Consider the following 15436-nt stretch of genomic DNA (forward strand, 5'->3'; position numbering starts at 1 on the left):
TTGTTAATCAAGGATAGTAGTCTGTAGTTTTGTTTTTTTGTGGTGTCTTTGCCTGTTTTTTTGTATTAGTGTGATGCTGACCTCATAGAATGAGTTTGGAAGTATTCCCTCTTCTTCTACTACTTTTTTTTGTTGATATCATTAATGTGCAATTTACATGAGCAACATTATAGTTACCAGACAGCCCCCCATTGTCAAGACCCCACTATGTAGCTCATTACAGATACTTCTACTACTTTTTGGAAAACTTTAAGGAGGGTGGGTATTAGGTCTTCACTAAATGTTTGATAAAATTCAGCAGTGAAGCCATCTGGTCCAGGAGTTTTGTTCTTGGGTAGTTTTTTAATTACCAATTCAATTTCGTTGCTGGTGATTAGTCTGTTCAGATTTTCTGTTTCTGTCTCTGTCAGCCTTGGAACGTTGTATTTTTCTACAAAGTTGTCCATTTCTTGTAGGTTATCCAGTTTGTTAGCATGTAGTTTTTCATAGTATTCTCTAATAATTCTTTGTATATCTGTGGTGTCTATAGTGATTTTTTCCTATCTCATTTCTGATTCTTTTTATGTGTGTAGACTCTCTTTTTTTCTTGATAAGTCTAGCTATTGGTTTATCTATTTTGTAGATTTTCTTGAAGAAGCAGCTCCAGGTTACAGTGATTCTTTTATTGTTTTTTTATTCTTGATTTTATTTATTTCTGCTCTAATCTTTATTATGTTCCTCCTACTGACTTCGGGCCTCATTTGTTCTTCTTTTTCTAGTTTCACTATTTGTGAGTTTAGACTGTTAATATGGTATTGTTCTTCTTTCCTAAGGTAGGCCTGTATTGCAATATACTTCCCTCTTAGCATGGCCTTTGCTGCCTCCCATAGATTTTGCAGTGTTGAATTATTGTTGTCATTTGTTTCCATATATTTCATGACCTCTGTTTTTATTTCATCATTGATCCATTGGGTATTTACATGAATGTTGGGAAACCTTGTGTTTGTGGGATTTTTTGTTTCCTTTGTGTAATTTATTTCTACTTTGATTGCTTTGTGGTCTGAGAAGCTGGTTGGTAAAATTTCAATCTGCTTGAATTTACCAAGGCTCTTTTTGTGGCCTAGTATATGTTCTATTCTTGATAGTGTTCCATGTGCACTTGAGAAGAATGTGTATTCTGCTGCTTTTGGGTGTAGAGTTCTGTAGATGTCTGTTAGGTCCATCTAATGTGTTGTTCAGTACCTCTGTCTCCTTACTTATTTTCTGTCTGATTAATGTGTTCTTTGGAGTGAGTGAAGTGTTTAATTCTCCTAGAATGAATGCATTAGATTCTATTTCCTCCTTTAATTCTGTTAGTATTTGTTTCACATATGTTGGTGCTCCTGTGTTCGGTGCATAGATAATTTATAATGGTTGTATCTTGTTGAGTTGACCCTTTTATCATTATGTAATCTGTTCTTTGTCTCTTGTGAGTTTCTTTGTTTTAAAGTCTGTTTTGTCTGATGCAAGTACTGCAACTCCTGTTTTTTTCCCTATTAGTTGCATGAAATATCTTTTTCCATCCCTTTACTGTTAGTCTGTGTATGTCTTTGGGTTTAAAGTAAGTCTCTTGTAGGCAGCATATAGATGGGTCTTGTTTTTTTATCCATATACTGACTTTATCTTTTGATTGATGCATTCAGACCATTTACATTTAGAGTGATTATCAATGGTTATGTACTTATTGGCATTGCAGGCTTTAGATTCATGGTTATCAAAAGTTCACGGGTAACTTCCTTACTATCTAAGAGTCTAACTTAACTCACTTAGTATGCTATTACAAGCATAATCTAAATGTTCTTTTTTCTTTCTCCTCTGGGTGCACTCTGCCCAGCAGGTTGGGAACTTATTATATTCTGTATTCTTTATTATAGTTCTATATTATACAGAATTATTATATTCTGTATTCTTTGTCTATCCCTTGACTGACTTCTGGGATACTTGATTCAATTTTGCATTTTCTTTGTAATTAACTGTTCTACTTTCTTTACTGTGGTTTTATTACCTGTGTTGACAGCTATTAAACCTTAGGAACACTTCCATCTATAGTAGTCCCTCCAAAACACACTGTAGAGATGGTTTGTGGGAGGTAAATTCTCTCAGCTTTAGCTTTTTTGGATATTGTTTAATCCTTCTTTTATTTAAATGATAATCTTGCCGGATAAAGTATTTTTGGTTCAAGGCTCTTCTACTTCATTGCATTAAATATGTGATGCCACTCACTTCTGGCTTCTGCTATGGTTTCTGCTGAGAAGTCTGATGATAGCCTGATGGGCTTTCCTTTGTATGTGATCTTATTTCTCTCGGTGGCTGCTTTTAATACTCTGTCCTTGTCATTGATCATTGCCATTTTAATTATTATATGTCTTGGTGTTGTCCTCCTTGGTCCCTTGTGTTGGGAGATCTGTGCACCTCCATTGCCTGAGAGACTACCTCCTTCCACAGATTGGGGACGTTTTCAGCAATTACCCTTCAAAGACAACTTCTATCCCTTTTTCTCTCACTTCTTCTTTGGTACCCCTATAATATGAATATTGTTCCGTTCGGATTGGTCACACAGTTCTCTCAGTATTCTTTAATTCCTAGAGATCCTTTCTTCTCCCTGTGCCTCAGTTTCTTTGTATTCCTCTTCTCTAATTTCTATTTCATTTATTGTCTCCTTCACCATATCTAATCTTCTTTTAAAATCTTCCATTGTATGTTTCATTTCTGACAGTGTGTTCCATAATGATTGGATCTCTGACCGGAGGTTATTCTGAGTTCATGGATGTTTTTCTGTAGCTCCGTGTGAATGTTTATGATTTTTATTTTGAAATCTCTTTCTGGAAGATTCATGAGATTGGTTTCATTTGACTTTTTCTGGTGTATGTAGGATTTCGCTTTGAACCAGTTTCTTTTGATGTGACGTTTCATATTTGTATATGGCCCCCTCTTGTGCCCAGAAGCTCTATTCTGCAGAGCTGCTCATTCCCTGGAGCAGTATCAGGGGTCGCAGGGGTACGGTTTTGGTGCCTGGAGAGGAAGAAAGAGCTGTTTCCTGCTTCCTGGCTGCTATGCCTGTCTCCACTGCCAGAACCAGTGGGCCAGACACACAGGTATAAGCCTCTATGTTTTGCGTTTGTAGCTTCTATAGGTGGGGCTTCCCTCTGGCGAGCCTGACACCAGGGCAGGGTTTTCCGGTTTGTGAGCCAGGTGCAGGTTGTCCAGGAGGAAGGTGCAGCAGACTGAGTATCACAGAGGGGGTGCCTTGGAGCTGTGTAGCCAGCCAGTGGCCTGGAGCGCCTGAAGATCTTGAAAGTTCCCAACATGCTGGGCAGAGTGCACCTGGACACAAATTTGTCTCTCTGTATTTTCTCCTGAGCAGTAAGCTTTGTGCAGTCCTTACCCTTTTACCTGCCCTCTCACTGTTAGGAATTCTCTCAGACTGCCCGCCTATCTTTTGTCCTGTAGCAGCTGGATATGGATCTTGTTTTTGCACACGTAGCTGGAATATTAGTCTCTCCAGGTATTCTGCCTGTCTTAGCTTTCCACTTCCCCTAATCACAAGAGCACCGTGCAATGTAGGTTTGTGCTCCCAGAGCAGATCTCCAGAGCTATGTGTTTAGCAGTCCCCGGCCTCCACCCATCACAAGAGCACCGTGCAATGTAGGTTTGTGCTCCCAGAGCAGATCTCCAGAGCTATGTGTTTAGCAGTCCCCGGCCTCCACCCCCTCCTCACTCCGTTTCTGTTCCTCCCACCAGTGAGTTGCTGTGGGGAGAGGTCTTGGGTCCCTGCTGGGTCACGACTTTGGTACGTATCATGTTCTGTGAGGTCTGTTCTTTTCTTCAGGTGTATGTAGTCTGATGCAGCCTTCTTTTCTGTTGCTCTTTCAAGATTACTTGTATTAATTTTATTTTCATATCATATGTAGTTGTAGGAGGTGGCATCTTATCTCACCTCTCATGCCACTATCTTGAATCCTCTCCCTATGGCTAACTTTCATTTAAAGAGCAATAGATTTCTGGCTTTAGCCTAAGAGCAAAACCTGTTGCAGTTGATTTTTCTCTTCAGTTTTGTAAGAAGTTTTACATAGTTCTCAGTAAGTATAGTAAGTCCTACTAAGTGTTTGCTGTTTATTATTATTACAAATATGTATATATCTCTTTTGTGACAAGTGAGGTTTTAAATTCTTTTTTATACTAAGGGCATGTGTTTTTCTTTTCATATTTGGTTTGGGGGCTTTCACCTGAGAATTTATTTTGTTCATTCCAGTTATATTTGATTCTATTTGGTAATGTTTTTGTTTATGTTGTGTATTTGTATACTTTGGTTTGAAAATTACAGCTCTTGGGGAGTGAGGAGAGATAACAAAAACTAAGGTAAAAGACTGACAATAATGCTACTTTTCTTTTTCCTTTTTTACTTTTTCAGTTTGAGCAGAAAACTGGTGCAGTTTTTGATGAAATTGTAGAGAACTGTAAGTACCATTTTAGAAAAAAAATCCTGTCTTTAGATACATATTAAATACAGATATAGATAGGGCATATATCTGTAAAAATAGCTCAACAGTTTAGTTAGGACTGATTAATGTAATATAATTTGATAGAGTTCAGATCATATTAGACCTTATTAATATATTCAGCAAGTTAATCTGACTTGTAATCATTTTTTTAAGTATTTTATTTTTAGTTATTAAATGTTGAAATATAAGTGGTTTGTGTATGTGTGAATTATGTAGGAGTACTTACCCAATGAAGGTTTCTACTGTGTTTAATTACAGGGTCTTTTAATTTTATATTCTTCTATGTTACATGATGTTCACAGAAAAAAAAAAACTTTTTTTTTCATGCTTATAAAAGTAATACATTCAATTTTACTATACAAAAATGGATAAGACAGGGAATAAAGCCTTTGTACCATTCTCCAAAGATAACCAGTTTAAAAAGTTTAATATATATCTTTCCAGACTTTTTTCTATTAAATAAATATCAATATATGGTTGGTGGGGATTTATGTATGAATGTAGAGATCATATGAATACTGTTCGTCCTGTTGTCATTCAAATGATGACATTTTTCTATGTCAGTTCATTTGGACATATTGCCTCCTTTTTAATAGGTACTCAGTATTTTATTATATGGCTGTGCTGTAATTTAACCAACTTCCTCTTTTACACATGTGAATGTTATTTTCAATTTTTCATTATTACAAACTATAGTGAGTGTGTATTCTTATACTTATTTTTGTCTTTTGAAGTGTTTCTGTAGGGCAAATTTTAAAAATAGAATTTATGAATCATCAAAGAATGTTTGTGTACTTGTTTATTATGAGGGATAAGTTTTGTCATCTAGAATTTCTCAGTCATGGGGAATGTGCATTTCTTTGTTTTGAGTTTACTTCCAGCAGTAGGATCTGAGTACAGCCTTTCTTTTTGAAATTAGTTTGTTAGTATTTGAGTGAGTTAGTATTTGAGCTTTTGTAGATTGCCTATTGAGAGGTAACTACCTCTCCTAATCTTAAGGAACTGATGGAATAATCTGGAAGTTCATTCATTTATGTCTAGTGTGGGCTATGATGACTCAAAGACTGGGACTGCTGACTTGAGCACTTATACATCGTCTCACTATTGCCTTGTCTTCCTCATAGTATGGTGTTGTGAGGGTACATGGCCTTCTTTCAGGGATGCTCAGGGCTGCAAGCAGGAATAGTTCAGAAGGCAGAAGCTGCATCTTTTCTGACCTAGCTTCAAAAAATTACACAGTATCACTTTATTACATTCTTTTGGCTACAAGAAAGTCACAAGCCTGCTCAGATTCAGGGGAAGATGTAAACGTCACTTTTTGATAGGAGAAAGGTCATGGTCACACTATAGAAAAAGCATGTAGATGGGAGGTAATATTGCAGCCATATTTGGAAAAAGAATCTGCTGTCACAGAATTTTCATTCTAAAACCTGTGATAATTTGTTATAAACCAGATGATAACAGCTTTTGAAAAAAACTTCATCTTAAAGGTCTATTTGGATTCACATTTAACCACCTAATGTAATACATAAATACAAACTACATGAATTTACTCATACATGATTTTTCAAGAGTAACTTTTTGGCTTAACCTCTTCCCATATCATTGTCCTTATCTCCTCTCAAAAACTGTCAGCAGCTTTGTAGGTGAGGTGTCTTTCCATGTTTTTCCCCAATGTTCATAAGATCATTATATACACAAATGTATATAGGTACACATAAGTAAGGATTTTGAGGGTTTTTACTTCTGCTTATTTAACAAATAGGATCATCATATACATACTTTTCTCCACCTAAGTTGTCTCTTTCAAGAGTACTTCATGATATCCCTCCACCTCACTGGGATAGTGCCAATGCTTCTGCTATAATTCCATGATTTAGATGTACAAGTAATCTTTGGCCTTCTTTTTAGGTATTCAAACTGTTTTAGTTTTTGTACCATGATAAATTGATGTGTTAAAAATCCTTTAATATATGTCCGTATATATTGTGGTTTTATATTTGTGGATAGATTACAAAGAGTGGGGTTTGTGAGGTAGAGGGTAAGTGTAATTTTAATAAGTGTTGCTAGCTGTTTTCTAAAAAAGCTTCAGTGCCTCAGATGTCTACCAGAAGTGTGTAGGAACACCTCCTCCTACCCTTAGTCAGTGTATATTACAGCTCTATTTCGTGTTTGCGATCTGATGGTTGCAAAAATGTCACTTAATTTAATTTGCATTTTCTTAACACCTATTGAATTTAAAACTTCAGCAGCTTTGAGTAAGTTTAACATTTGGACTGGCTTCTCTGTCTTGTTTAGTCATAAATATTTGTTAAATAAATGAATACCCTTTGCCCATTTCTTAAAGGTTTTTTAATACCATGTTGGACACTTGTTTTATATTATAATAGTTGTAAAGTGAGTCATAGTAAGTATGGTAAAGGATAAATCTGAAGTAAGATTCAGGTATACATTTAAAAAGATGAACAATCACTTGTTCATTTGGAAAATTTAACTTTTTAACTACATGACCTAAAGTTATTTTGATGATGGAGTAGGGGATTTTTGTGTCAACTTTTCCTGAATTAACATTTAATTAATTTATTTTAATTTATTTTATTTTGGTATCATTAATGTACAATTACATGAAGGACATTATGTTTACTAGACTCCCCCCTTCACCAAGTCCCCCCCACATGCCCCTTCACAGTCACTGTCCATCTGCATAGTAGGATGGCTATAAAATCACTACTTGTCTTCTCTGTGTTGCACAGCCCTCCCCGTGCCTCCCCCACACTATGCATGTTAATTGTAATTATAATGCCCCCTTTTTTTCCCCACCCTTATCCCTCCCTTCCCACCCATCCTCCACAGTCCCTTTCCCTTTGGTAACTGTTAGTCCATTCTTGGGTTCTGTGATTCTGCTGCTGTTTTGTTCCTTCAGTTTTCTTTGTTCTTATACTCCACATATGAGTGAAATCATTTGGTACTTGTCTTTCTCCACCTGGCTTATTTCACTGAGCATAATGCCCTCTAGCTCCATCCATGTTGCTGAACAAACTTTTTAACATACAAAAATTTGATCTTTTTTAACATCACAATTTTCAGTCTTCTTCAGAAGTTTTCCTTATCCCTTAATTACACACTATCCTAATTTCTTGGGACAGTTAGAAAACCCTTTTCCTAAAGTATTAAATAAACCCAAAAATATATAACATGTGAGATATATTAAAAAAAAAACCTTGGCTTTACTACCCTGTTTAAAAAAAGTACATTTATAATTGACTTTAATGCAAGTGATTGTCCCTGTCCACCTTTAATATCATTTTCTCAGTCCCATTTGTTCTCTTTCAAATAGTCATTATCCTGAATTTTGCTTATTTCCTTGATTTTATTTATAGTTTTTACTGAATTTATATTAATATATTGTTTAGTTCTGCTTCTTTATGAACTTAATATTGTTTGTGAGTCATACTCTTACCATTTCTTTTTCTCTCTCACATGTTCCTGAGATTTGACATTGACTGTACTGATCATGTAGCTCTCATTCATTCATCACTTATGGAATGAATTACTACTCATTATATAAATAAATTATAATTTTAATTTATTCACATGCCATTTTAGTCAATTAAAAATGTTCAGTTAAATGCATTCACATTGTTGCACAACAGGTCTCTAGAACTTTTTCATCTTGCAAAACTGAAATTTCTATATCCTCTGAACAACGATTCCCTTCCTCCTTTAAGGATCATCCATGTTGTAACATGTGTCATGTAACAAATGTCCTTCCTTCTTATTCCATTTTATGGCTAAGCCTCATTTTGTTTATCCATTGTTAGGCATTTAGACTGCTTCCACCTCCTGGCTGTTGTAAATAATGCTGCAATGAACAGGGATGTGCAAATAGCTCTTCAAGATCCTACTTCCATTTGTCTTGGATATATGCCCATAATTGGAATTACGGCTCAGGTAGAAATACTATATTCAATTTTTTGAGGAACTGCTCTACTGTTTTCAGTAGTGGTAGCAACATTTGACATTTGCATTAGCAGTGTGCAGTTGTTTGAGTTTCTCCACATTCTTACCAACAGTTGTTATTTTCTGTGCTTTTGATAATAAGCCATCCTAATGGATATGAGTTTGATACCTCATTTTAGTTTTGATTTGCATTTCTCTAACAATGTGTGATGTTGGACATTTTTCATATGTTTGTTGGCTGTTGTATATCTTCTTTAGAAAAATACCTATTTAAGTCCTTTGCCCAGTTTTGGATTGGTTGTTTTTTGTAGTTGTTGATTTGCAGTTCCTTGTATATTATGGATATTAACCCAGAATATCTGGACTATCAGATGCATGATATGTAGATATTAGATATTGTCTCCCACTCCATACATTGCCTTTTTGGTCTGTTGATAGTTCCTTTTGATGTGCACTTGTTTTAAAAATGTGATGAAGTCCTATTTGTTTATTTAATTTTTTGTTTCCTGTGCTTTCAGTGTCATATCCAAGAAATGATTGCCAAATCCAGTGTCATGAAGCTTTACCCTAATGTTTTCTTCTAGCAGTTTTATAGTTTTAGGTCTTATGTCTAAAATACATCACAATTTAAAAGTGTGTTCTACTGTCTATATGCTTCTTGATGCTTCTAGTTTTCCTATTACAAGTCTTTCCTCTATGAACATTCTTCTGTATGTTTTATGATACATATAGTAAAGTGCTATGTATGAAATTTGGTGTAAAATCTGTTCTGGTGGTTTCTGTCAAAACAAGTTTAAAATCTATTACTTTTGAACAGGGATTGGCAGACTTTTTCTCTGAAGGGCCAGATAGTAAATATTTTAGGCCTTATACATCATACTACCTTTGTGGCAGCAACTAAAATTCTTGCTGTTGTAGCATGAAAACAGCCATATACAGTTCATTAAGGAATCAACATGATTGTTTCCAGTAAAACTTTATGTACACTGAATTTTGAACTTAACATAATTTTCATGTCAGGAAATATTTTCATTTTGATAGTTTTAGCTACCATTTAAAGTGTGAAAACCTTCTTAGTTCATGGGTTGTACAAAAACAACAGGTGGCTTTTGGATTTGGCATGCAGGCGTAGTTTACTGTCCTGTTCCAGGGTCTGTATGGGAAGGTTGCTCGGGCCTAGGGTATGTACATTCTCAACTTCACTAGAAATGCAAAACTTACTTTCCAAAGTAGTTTTATCCATTCCCACATCTACCATTGGTTAAAGTTTTTGTCACTGTGTATCTGGCCAACAATTATTATCAGATTTAAAAAAGTTTTCAGCACAGTAAGTAAAACAAGAAATTCATATTTAAAGAAATTTGCATTTCTCTGGTTAATAATTTAGGTAAACATGTTTTCTTGTTTATTGTTCATTTCTGATTCCTCTTTTGCAAAATTCCTGTTGAATATTAAATTTGTTGCCCACTTGCTATTGGCAAGTGAATTTTACGAGTTCTCTAAATATTTTAAAGAATAAATTTTTTTACTTACAGATAAATCAAATAACCTCCTAATTCATGAATTGTCTTTACGTAAAGTCTTTGCTTAAGTAGAAATTAATTTTAATGTTTTTAAATGATAAATATGTCAGTCTTTCCTTTATGGTTTGCATTTTTTTTTTTCATGTAGGAAAATAATTTCTATGCTGCAGTCAGAAAGCCCTTTTATATTGTTTTCTAATTCCTTAGTTTTACCTTTGACTTGTAGCTCTTGGATTATCCTAGAATTAGGTTTTTATATGGCTTGGGTTAGGGAACTAATTTTATTTCTTTTCATAATGGTAAAAGATTGACCCACCATTTATCAGATACGATTTCGTTTTCCCAGTGATCTATAAAACTACTCTATAATGCTTATATGTGGGCTTTGTTCCACATTTTGTTAATGTTCCATTGGACTGTTTGTTTATGCCTGTGCCAGTACTATATACTGTTTTCATTAATTTAGTTATATAATAAGGCTTAATAATCTGATGATTCACATTCCTGGAAGTTGTTCTTTAGGAATGTTTTGCCTTTTCTTGCCACTGTTCGATATAGAAATATCTTGCCAAGTACCTAACAAAAGAAAATCAAATAACAACAAAACCTTGTTGGGAATTTGATTGGAATTCTCTTAAGTGTATAGATCAGCTGGGAGTGTATCAGATTGTATATGATATTGAGTCTTCCTATCCATGAACTTGGTATCTTTACACTTACTTAGATCTTTAATGCCTTTAAATAAAATTTTATAGTCTGCTTCATGAAGGATTATCTTGTAAGTCCTTTATATTTAGCATGTAAGTCTTATTTAAAATTTTTGATTGTAGGGTAAAATTAGGGTACATTTTTTTTTGGATGAATAGCTGATTATGCTACCATATGTTAAAAATTCATATTGTCATTTAAATATTTGATGTTTTCATCACTAAACTGAATAGGGACTACCAAGATTGGGAATTTCTATTATATGCTTGTATTTATATGTTAATACTAAATACTGAATTTATTTTTATACCGGAATGATTGTTTATTATATATATTATTGTAAGAAATATTTTAGTACTGTCTATTTACTGGCTATGGGGTATAAACATTTATTTTTTATGTCGAACCACTATTCTAGATTTATTTTTTGTTGTTTTAAAACGTTACCAAGCTGTCCTTCCACTAAATTTTAGTATGATTTTATTCAAATTCCAGAAATTTTCTCTTAGAATTCTAATTGGAAATGCATAAGTTTATATATTACTATTAAAAGATTCAGTATTTCTATTATTACATTTTTCTATTCTGAAACAGACTATATCTAATATAGATCTTGCTTTATACCATTTACTTAAATTTATAGTTTTCTAGTAGTATTTATTATGCTTTTCTTCTATCATTTGTTCTTAAGTGTCTTGTCATCTTTGCACATGGAGTATTTTTTAAATTGTTATGTTCTTACTGCAAGAATAATCAAGCTATCTAACTCAATTCCCTTATCAAATTTAATAGCCTTTTAAAATTTGAGTTTAGTTATCCAGACATTAAACCATACCCAACTAAATGTGTTTTATTTCTTTTTCCCAGTGACTGCTCAAATTATATAATTTATTTTTGCTAAAATTTGTGGGATTACATTAAATGATAAGGTAGTTACCACTTTTGACTTACTTCTGTTAAGTAGTTTTCATATTTTGTTATTTAGGCCTGATTGTTTTCTTGTTTCTGTCACCTATGGTTGGGCTTTATTACTTAAAAAAAAAATACTCCAATTTCCCTTGAGGAATGGCTGGGGAATATTAGTATTTATATATTGCTGTTTTCAATTTGCTGATACTTTATTTTTTTTATTTTGATATTATTGATCTACAATTACATGAAAGATATGTTTACTAGGCTCCCCCCTTCACCAAGTAACCCCCCACATACCCCTTCACAGTCACTGTCCTTCAGTGTAGTAAGATGCTATAAAATCACTACTTGTCTTCTCTGTGTTGCACAGCCCTCCCCGTGCCCCTCCACACTGTAATGCTAATCACAACACCCCCTTTATCCCTGCCCTTATCCCTCCCTTCCTACCCATCCTCCACAGTCCCTTTCCCTTTGGTAACTGTTAGTCCATTCTTGGGTTCTGTGCTTCTGCTGCTGTTTTGTTCCTTCAGTTTTCCTTTGTTCTTATACTCTACATATGAGTGAAATCATTTGGTACTTGTCTTTCTCCACCTGGCGTATTTCACTGAGCATAATACCCTCTAGCTCCATCCATGTTGTTGCAAATAGTAGGGTCTGTATTTTTCTCATGGCTGAGTAATATCCCATTGTGTATATGTACCACATCTTCTTTATCCATTCATCTACTGACGGACATTCAGGTTGCCTCCATATCTTGGCTATTGTAAATAGTGCAGTGATAAACATAGGGGTGTATGTGTCTTTTTCAAACTGTAGTGCTTCTTTCTTAGGGTAAATTCCCAGAAGTGGAATTCCTGGATCAAATGGTATTTCTATTTTGAGCATTTTGAGAAGCCACCATACTGCTTTCCACAATGGTTGAACTAATTTACATTCCTACCAGCAGTGTAGGAGGGTTCCCCTTTCTCCACAACTTTGCCAACATTTGTTGTTGTTTCTCTTTTGGATGGTAGCCATCCTTACTGGTGTGAGATGATGTCTCATTGTGGTTTTAATTTGCATTTCTCTGATGACAAGTGATGTGGAGCATCTTTTTATGTGTCTGTTGGCCATCTGAATTTCCTCTTTAGAGAACTGTCTATTCAGCTCCTCTGCCCATTTTTTAATTGGATTATTTGCTTTTTGTTTGTTGAGGTGAGTGAGCTCTTTATATATTTTGAATGTCAAGCCTTTATCGAATCTGTCATTTATGAATATATTCTCACATACTGTAGGATACCTTTTTGTTCTATTGATGGTGTCCTTTGCTGTACAGAAGCTTTTCAGCTTGTTATAGTCCCACTTGTTCATTTTTGCTTTTGTTTCCCTTGCCCAGGGAGATATGTTCAAGAAGAGGTCACTCCTGTTTACATCTAAGAGATTTTTGCCTATGTTTTTTTCTAAGAGTTTTATGATTCATGACTTACATTCAAGTCTTTGATCCATTTTGTGTTTACTTTTGTGTATGGGGTTAGACAATAATCCACTTTCATTCTCTCGCATGTAACTGTCCAGTTTTGCCAACACCAGCTGTTGAAGAGTCTATCACTTCCCCATTGTATATCCATGGCTCCTTTACTGTATTTTAATTGACTGTATATAGTTGGGTTTATATCTTGGCTCTCTAGTCTGTTCCATTGGTCCATGGGTTCCCCCATTGTTTTTCAAGAATTCCTATTACATCCTATTAATAATGTAATAATGTAGAAAAAAGTTTGCCCAATTTTTAATTTGGTTGTCTTTTTATTCTTAAGTTGTAAGTTGTGTTTTTATTGCCAAGTTGTATTAACTTGTTATTTTTGTAGTATGTTGGATACAGCTCTTCTACTGTATTGATCAGTAGATAGAAATAGATGGGATATCTTTGTGTCTCTGTCTATATTTATCTGTACATCTCTTTCCATAGCCATCCATCCTCCCATCATTCTTTGGTTTGCCTTTTCATTATCTGTGGTATCCTTTGAAAAGCACAAGTTTTCAATTTTGAGGAAGGTCACATTTTATTATTATATTTTTGTGTCTGTGTGTTCTAAGAGAATTATCCCAAGATCATAAATATGTTTATTTTATTTTTTCCTAGAAACTTCATGGCTTTAGCTTTAGCTTTTATGATTAGGTGTATTATCCATTTCAATTTAGTTTTTGTATATAGTGTTTTGTAAAAGAAAATGTTTGTGTATGTGGATATCTAGTTTTATCATCCCCATTTATTGTAAAAATGCTTTGTGATCGATTTAATTTAGCCCTTTTACTGAAAACCAGTTGATTTGTATATTTGGGTTTATTTCTTAACTCATTCCGTTCCATGGTCTGTATTTCTGTCCTTATGCCCCTACCACAGTGTTTTGTTACTGTATTCTTTTATTAAACAATCAGATATTCTAAGTCATATTTTACTAAGTTGTTTTGTTATTGCAGATCTTTTGCATTTTAATGTAGTGTTTTAGAAGAAGCTTGTCAGTTTCTTTAAAACACTTCCTGGGGTCTTGATTGGGGTTGTGTTGGGTACGTAGATCAGTTTGGGGAGAATTGACATTAAAATAATACTGTTTTCCACGTCATTAATATGATCTGTGTTCAATTTATTTAGGTCATCTTTCATGTCTTTAAATGGTGTTTTGTTTTCAGAACATAGATATTGTATGTAATTTGATATCACTATGTATCAAATTACTTATACTTTTGTAAATGAAATTTAAAAAATTGTTGAGATACAATGTACAGATAATAAAACTTAGTGTATTTTAAAATCATTTTTACTTTTCATTTTGAAATAATTACTTACAAAATGAGTTAGTATAAGTCATTCTACTCTGCTCTTAAAAATTGTTTCATCTATTCAAGTCCTTTGCATATACACAGACATTAGTATCAGTGTGTAAATTTATGCAAATAAGCCACTGGGACTTTGGTTGGAATTGAATTAAACCCATAGATTAATTTGGGGGAGAATTGACATCTTAAATACATTGAATCTTCCTATCTGTGAGCATGGCATATTTCTCAGTGTTTTTAGGTCTTCTTTAAATCTCTAAATAATTTGTAAATTATCATTAAATTTTAAAGGACCATTTGTTAGTCTCAGTCTATAGATTTTGCACATATTTTATGAAATTTAGCATTCCTGATTTTTTTGTCTTGTCAAAATTTTGTGTGAATTTTTTGTGTGTGGGTAATTTGAGACAGTTTTCCTTCTATAGAGATATTCCTTTCTAAGTCAGTGAATAATAATCCATTTTTTCCTTACTCATTTTCAATGTCATATTCCTATTTATTCTAATGATTTTTTAAATAAATTTTAGCTTTTGATTCATCTTCATTGTCTTTGTAAATGCCCTCTCAGGTTCATCTTTATTATCCTTGCTAAATGCCCTCTCAGGTTGAGGACTTTCTTTTTACAGTTTGCTGAGAGATTTTTTTTTTTTAAGAGTGAATATTAAATTTTGTCAAATGATTTCTCTTCATCTACTGAGATGAGTTTTTTTTTCCCTTTATTATGTTGATGTGAATTGCTTTTTTCATATTAAACTCACCTGCTTTCGTGGAATAAATCATGTCATGGCATTTTATTTGTCTTACATCTTTTAATATTCAATTTGTTAGTATTTTAAATATTTATGCTTATATTTTAAGCACTTACATTTTTGAAGGGTATTGGTGTCAAAACATACTTTTCTTTTTTTGTTCTTCTGGTTCCAGGGTAATGCTGTCCTCATAAAATTTGCTTGGAGGTGTTCCTTTCTCTTATATTTGCTGAAAGACTTCATGTAAGAT

At 33.8% G+C, this 15436-nt stretch overlaps 1 protein-coding gene across 7 annotated transcripts in view; it reads left to right on the forward strand.

The window, feature by feature from the left end:
* The window catches only part of ZMYM4 (zinc finger MYM-type containing 4), a 163334-nt gene that overhangs the window by 80360 nt on the left and 67538 nt on the right, over positions 1–15436 (forward strand). For 6 of the 7 annotated variants that reach the window (XR_005053736.2, XM_036990700.2, XM_036990703.2 and 3 more), the window contains exon 2: positions 4430–4475. The exons of the other annotated variant lie outside the window; for it this stretch is intronic. Coding sequence is in view for 2 of the 6 variants with exons in the window: in XM_036990700.2 (XP_036846595.1) it covers positions 4430–4475 (46 nt within the window). In the remaining 4 variants the exon portion in view is untranslated. The remainder of the gene's footprint in view (positions 1–4429; positions 4476–15436) is intronic. 7 annotated transcript variants of the gene reach the window in all.

The sequence above is a fragment of the Manis javanica genome, chromosome 4 (assembly GCF_040802235.1).
Source record: "Manis javanica isolate MJ-LG chromosome 4, MJ_LKY, whole genome shotgun sequence".
In the NCBI taxonomy this organism is placed as follows: Eukaryota; Metazoa; Chordata; class Mammalia; order Pholidota; family Manidae; genus Manis; species Manis javanica.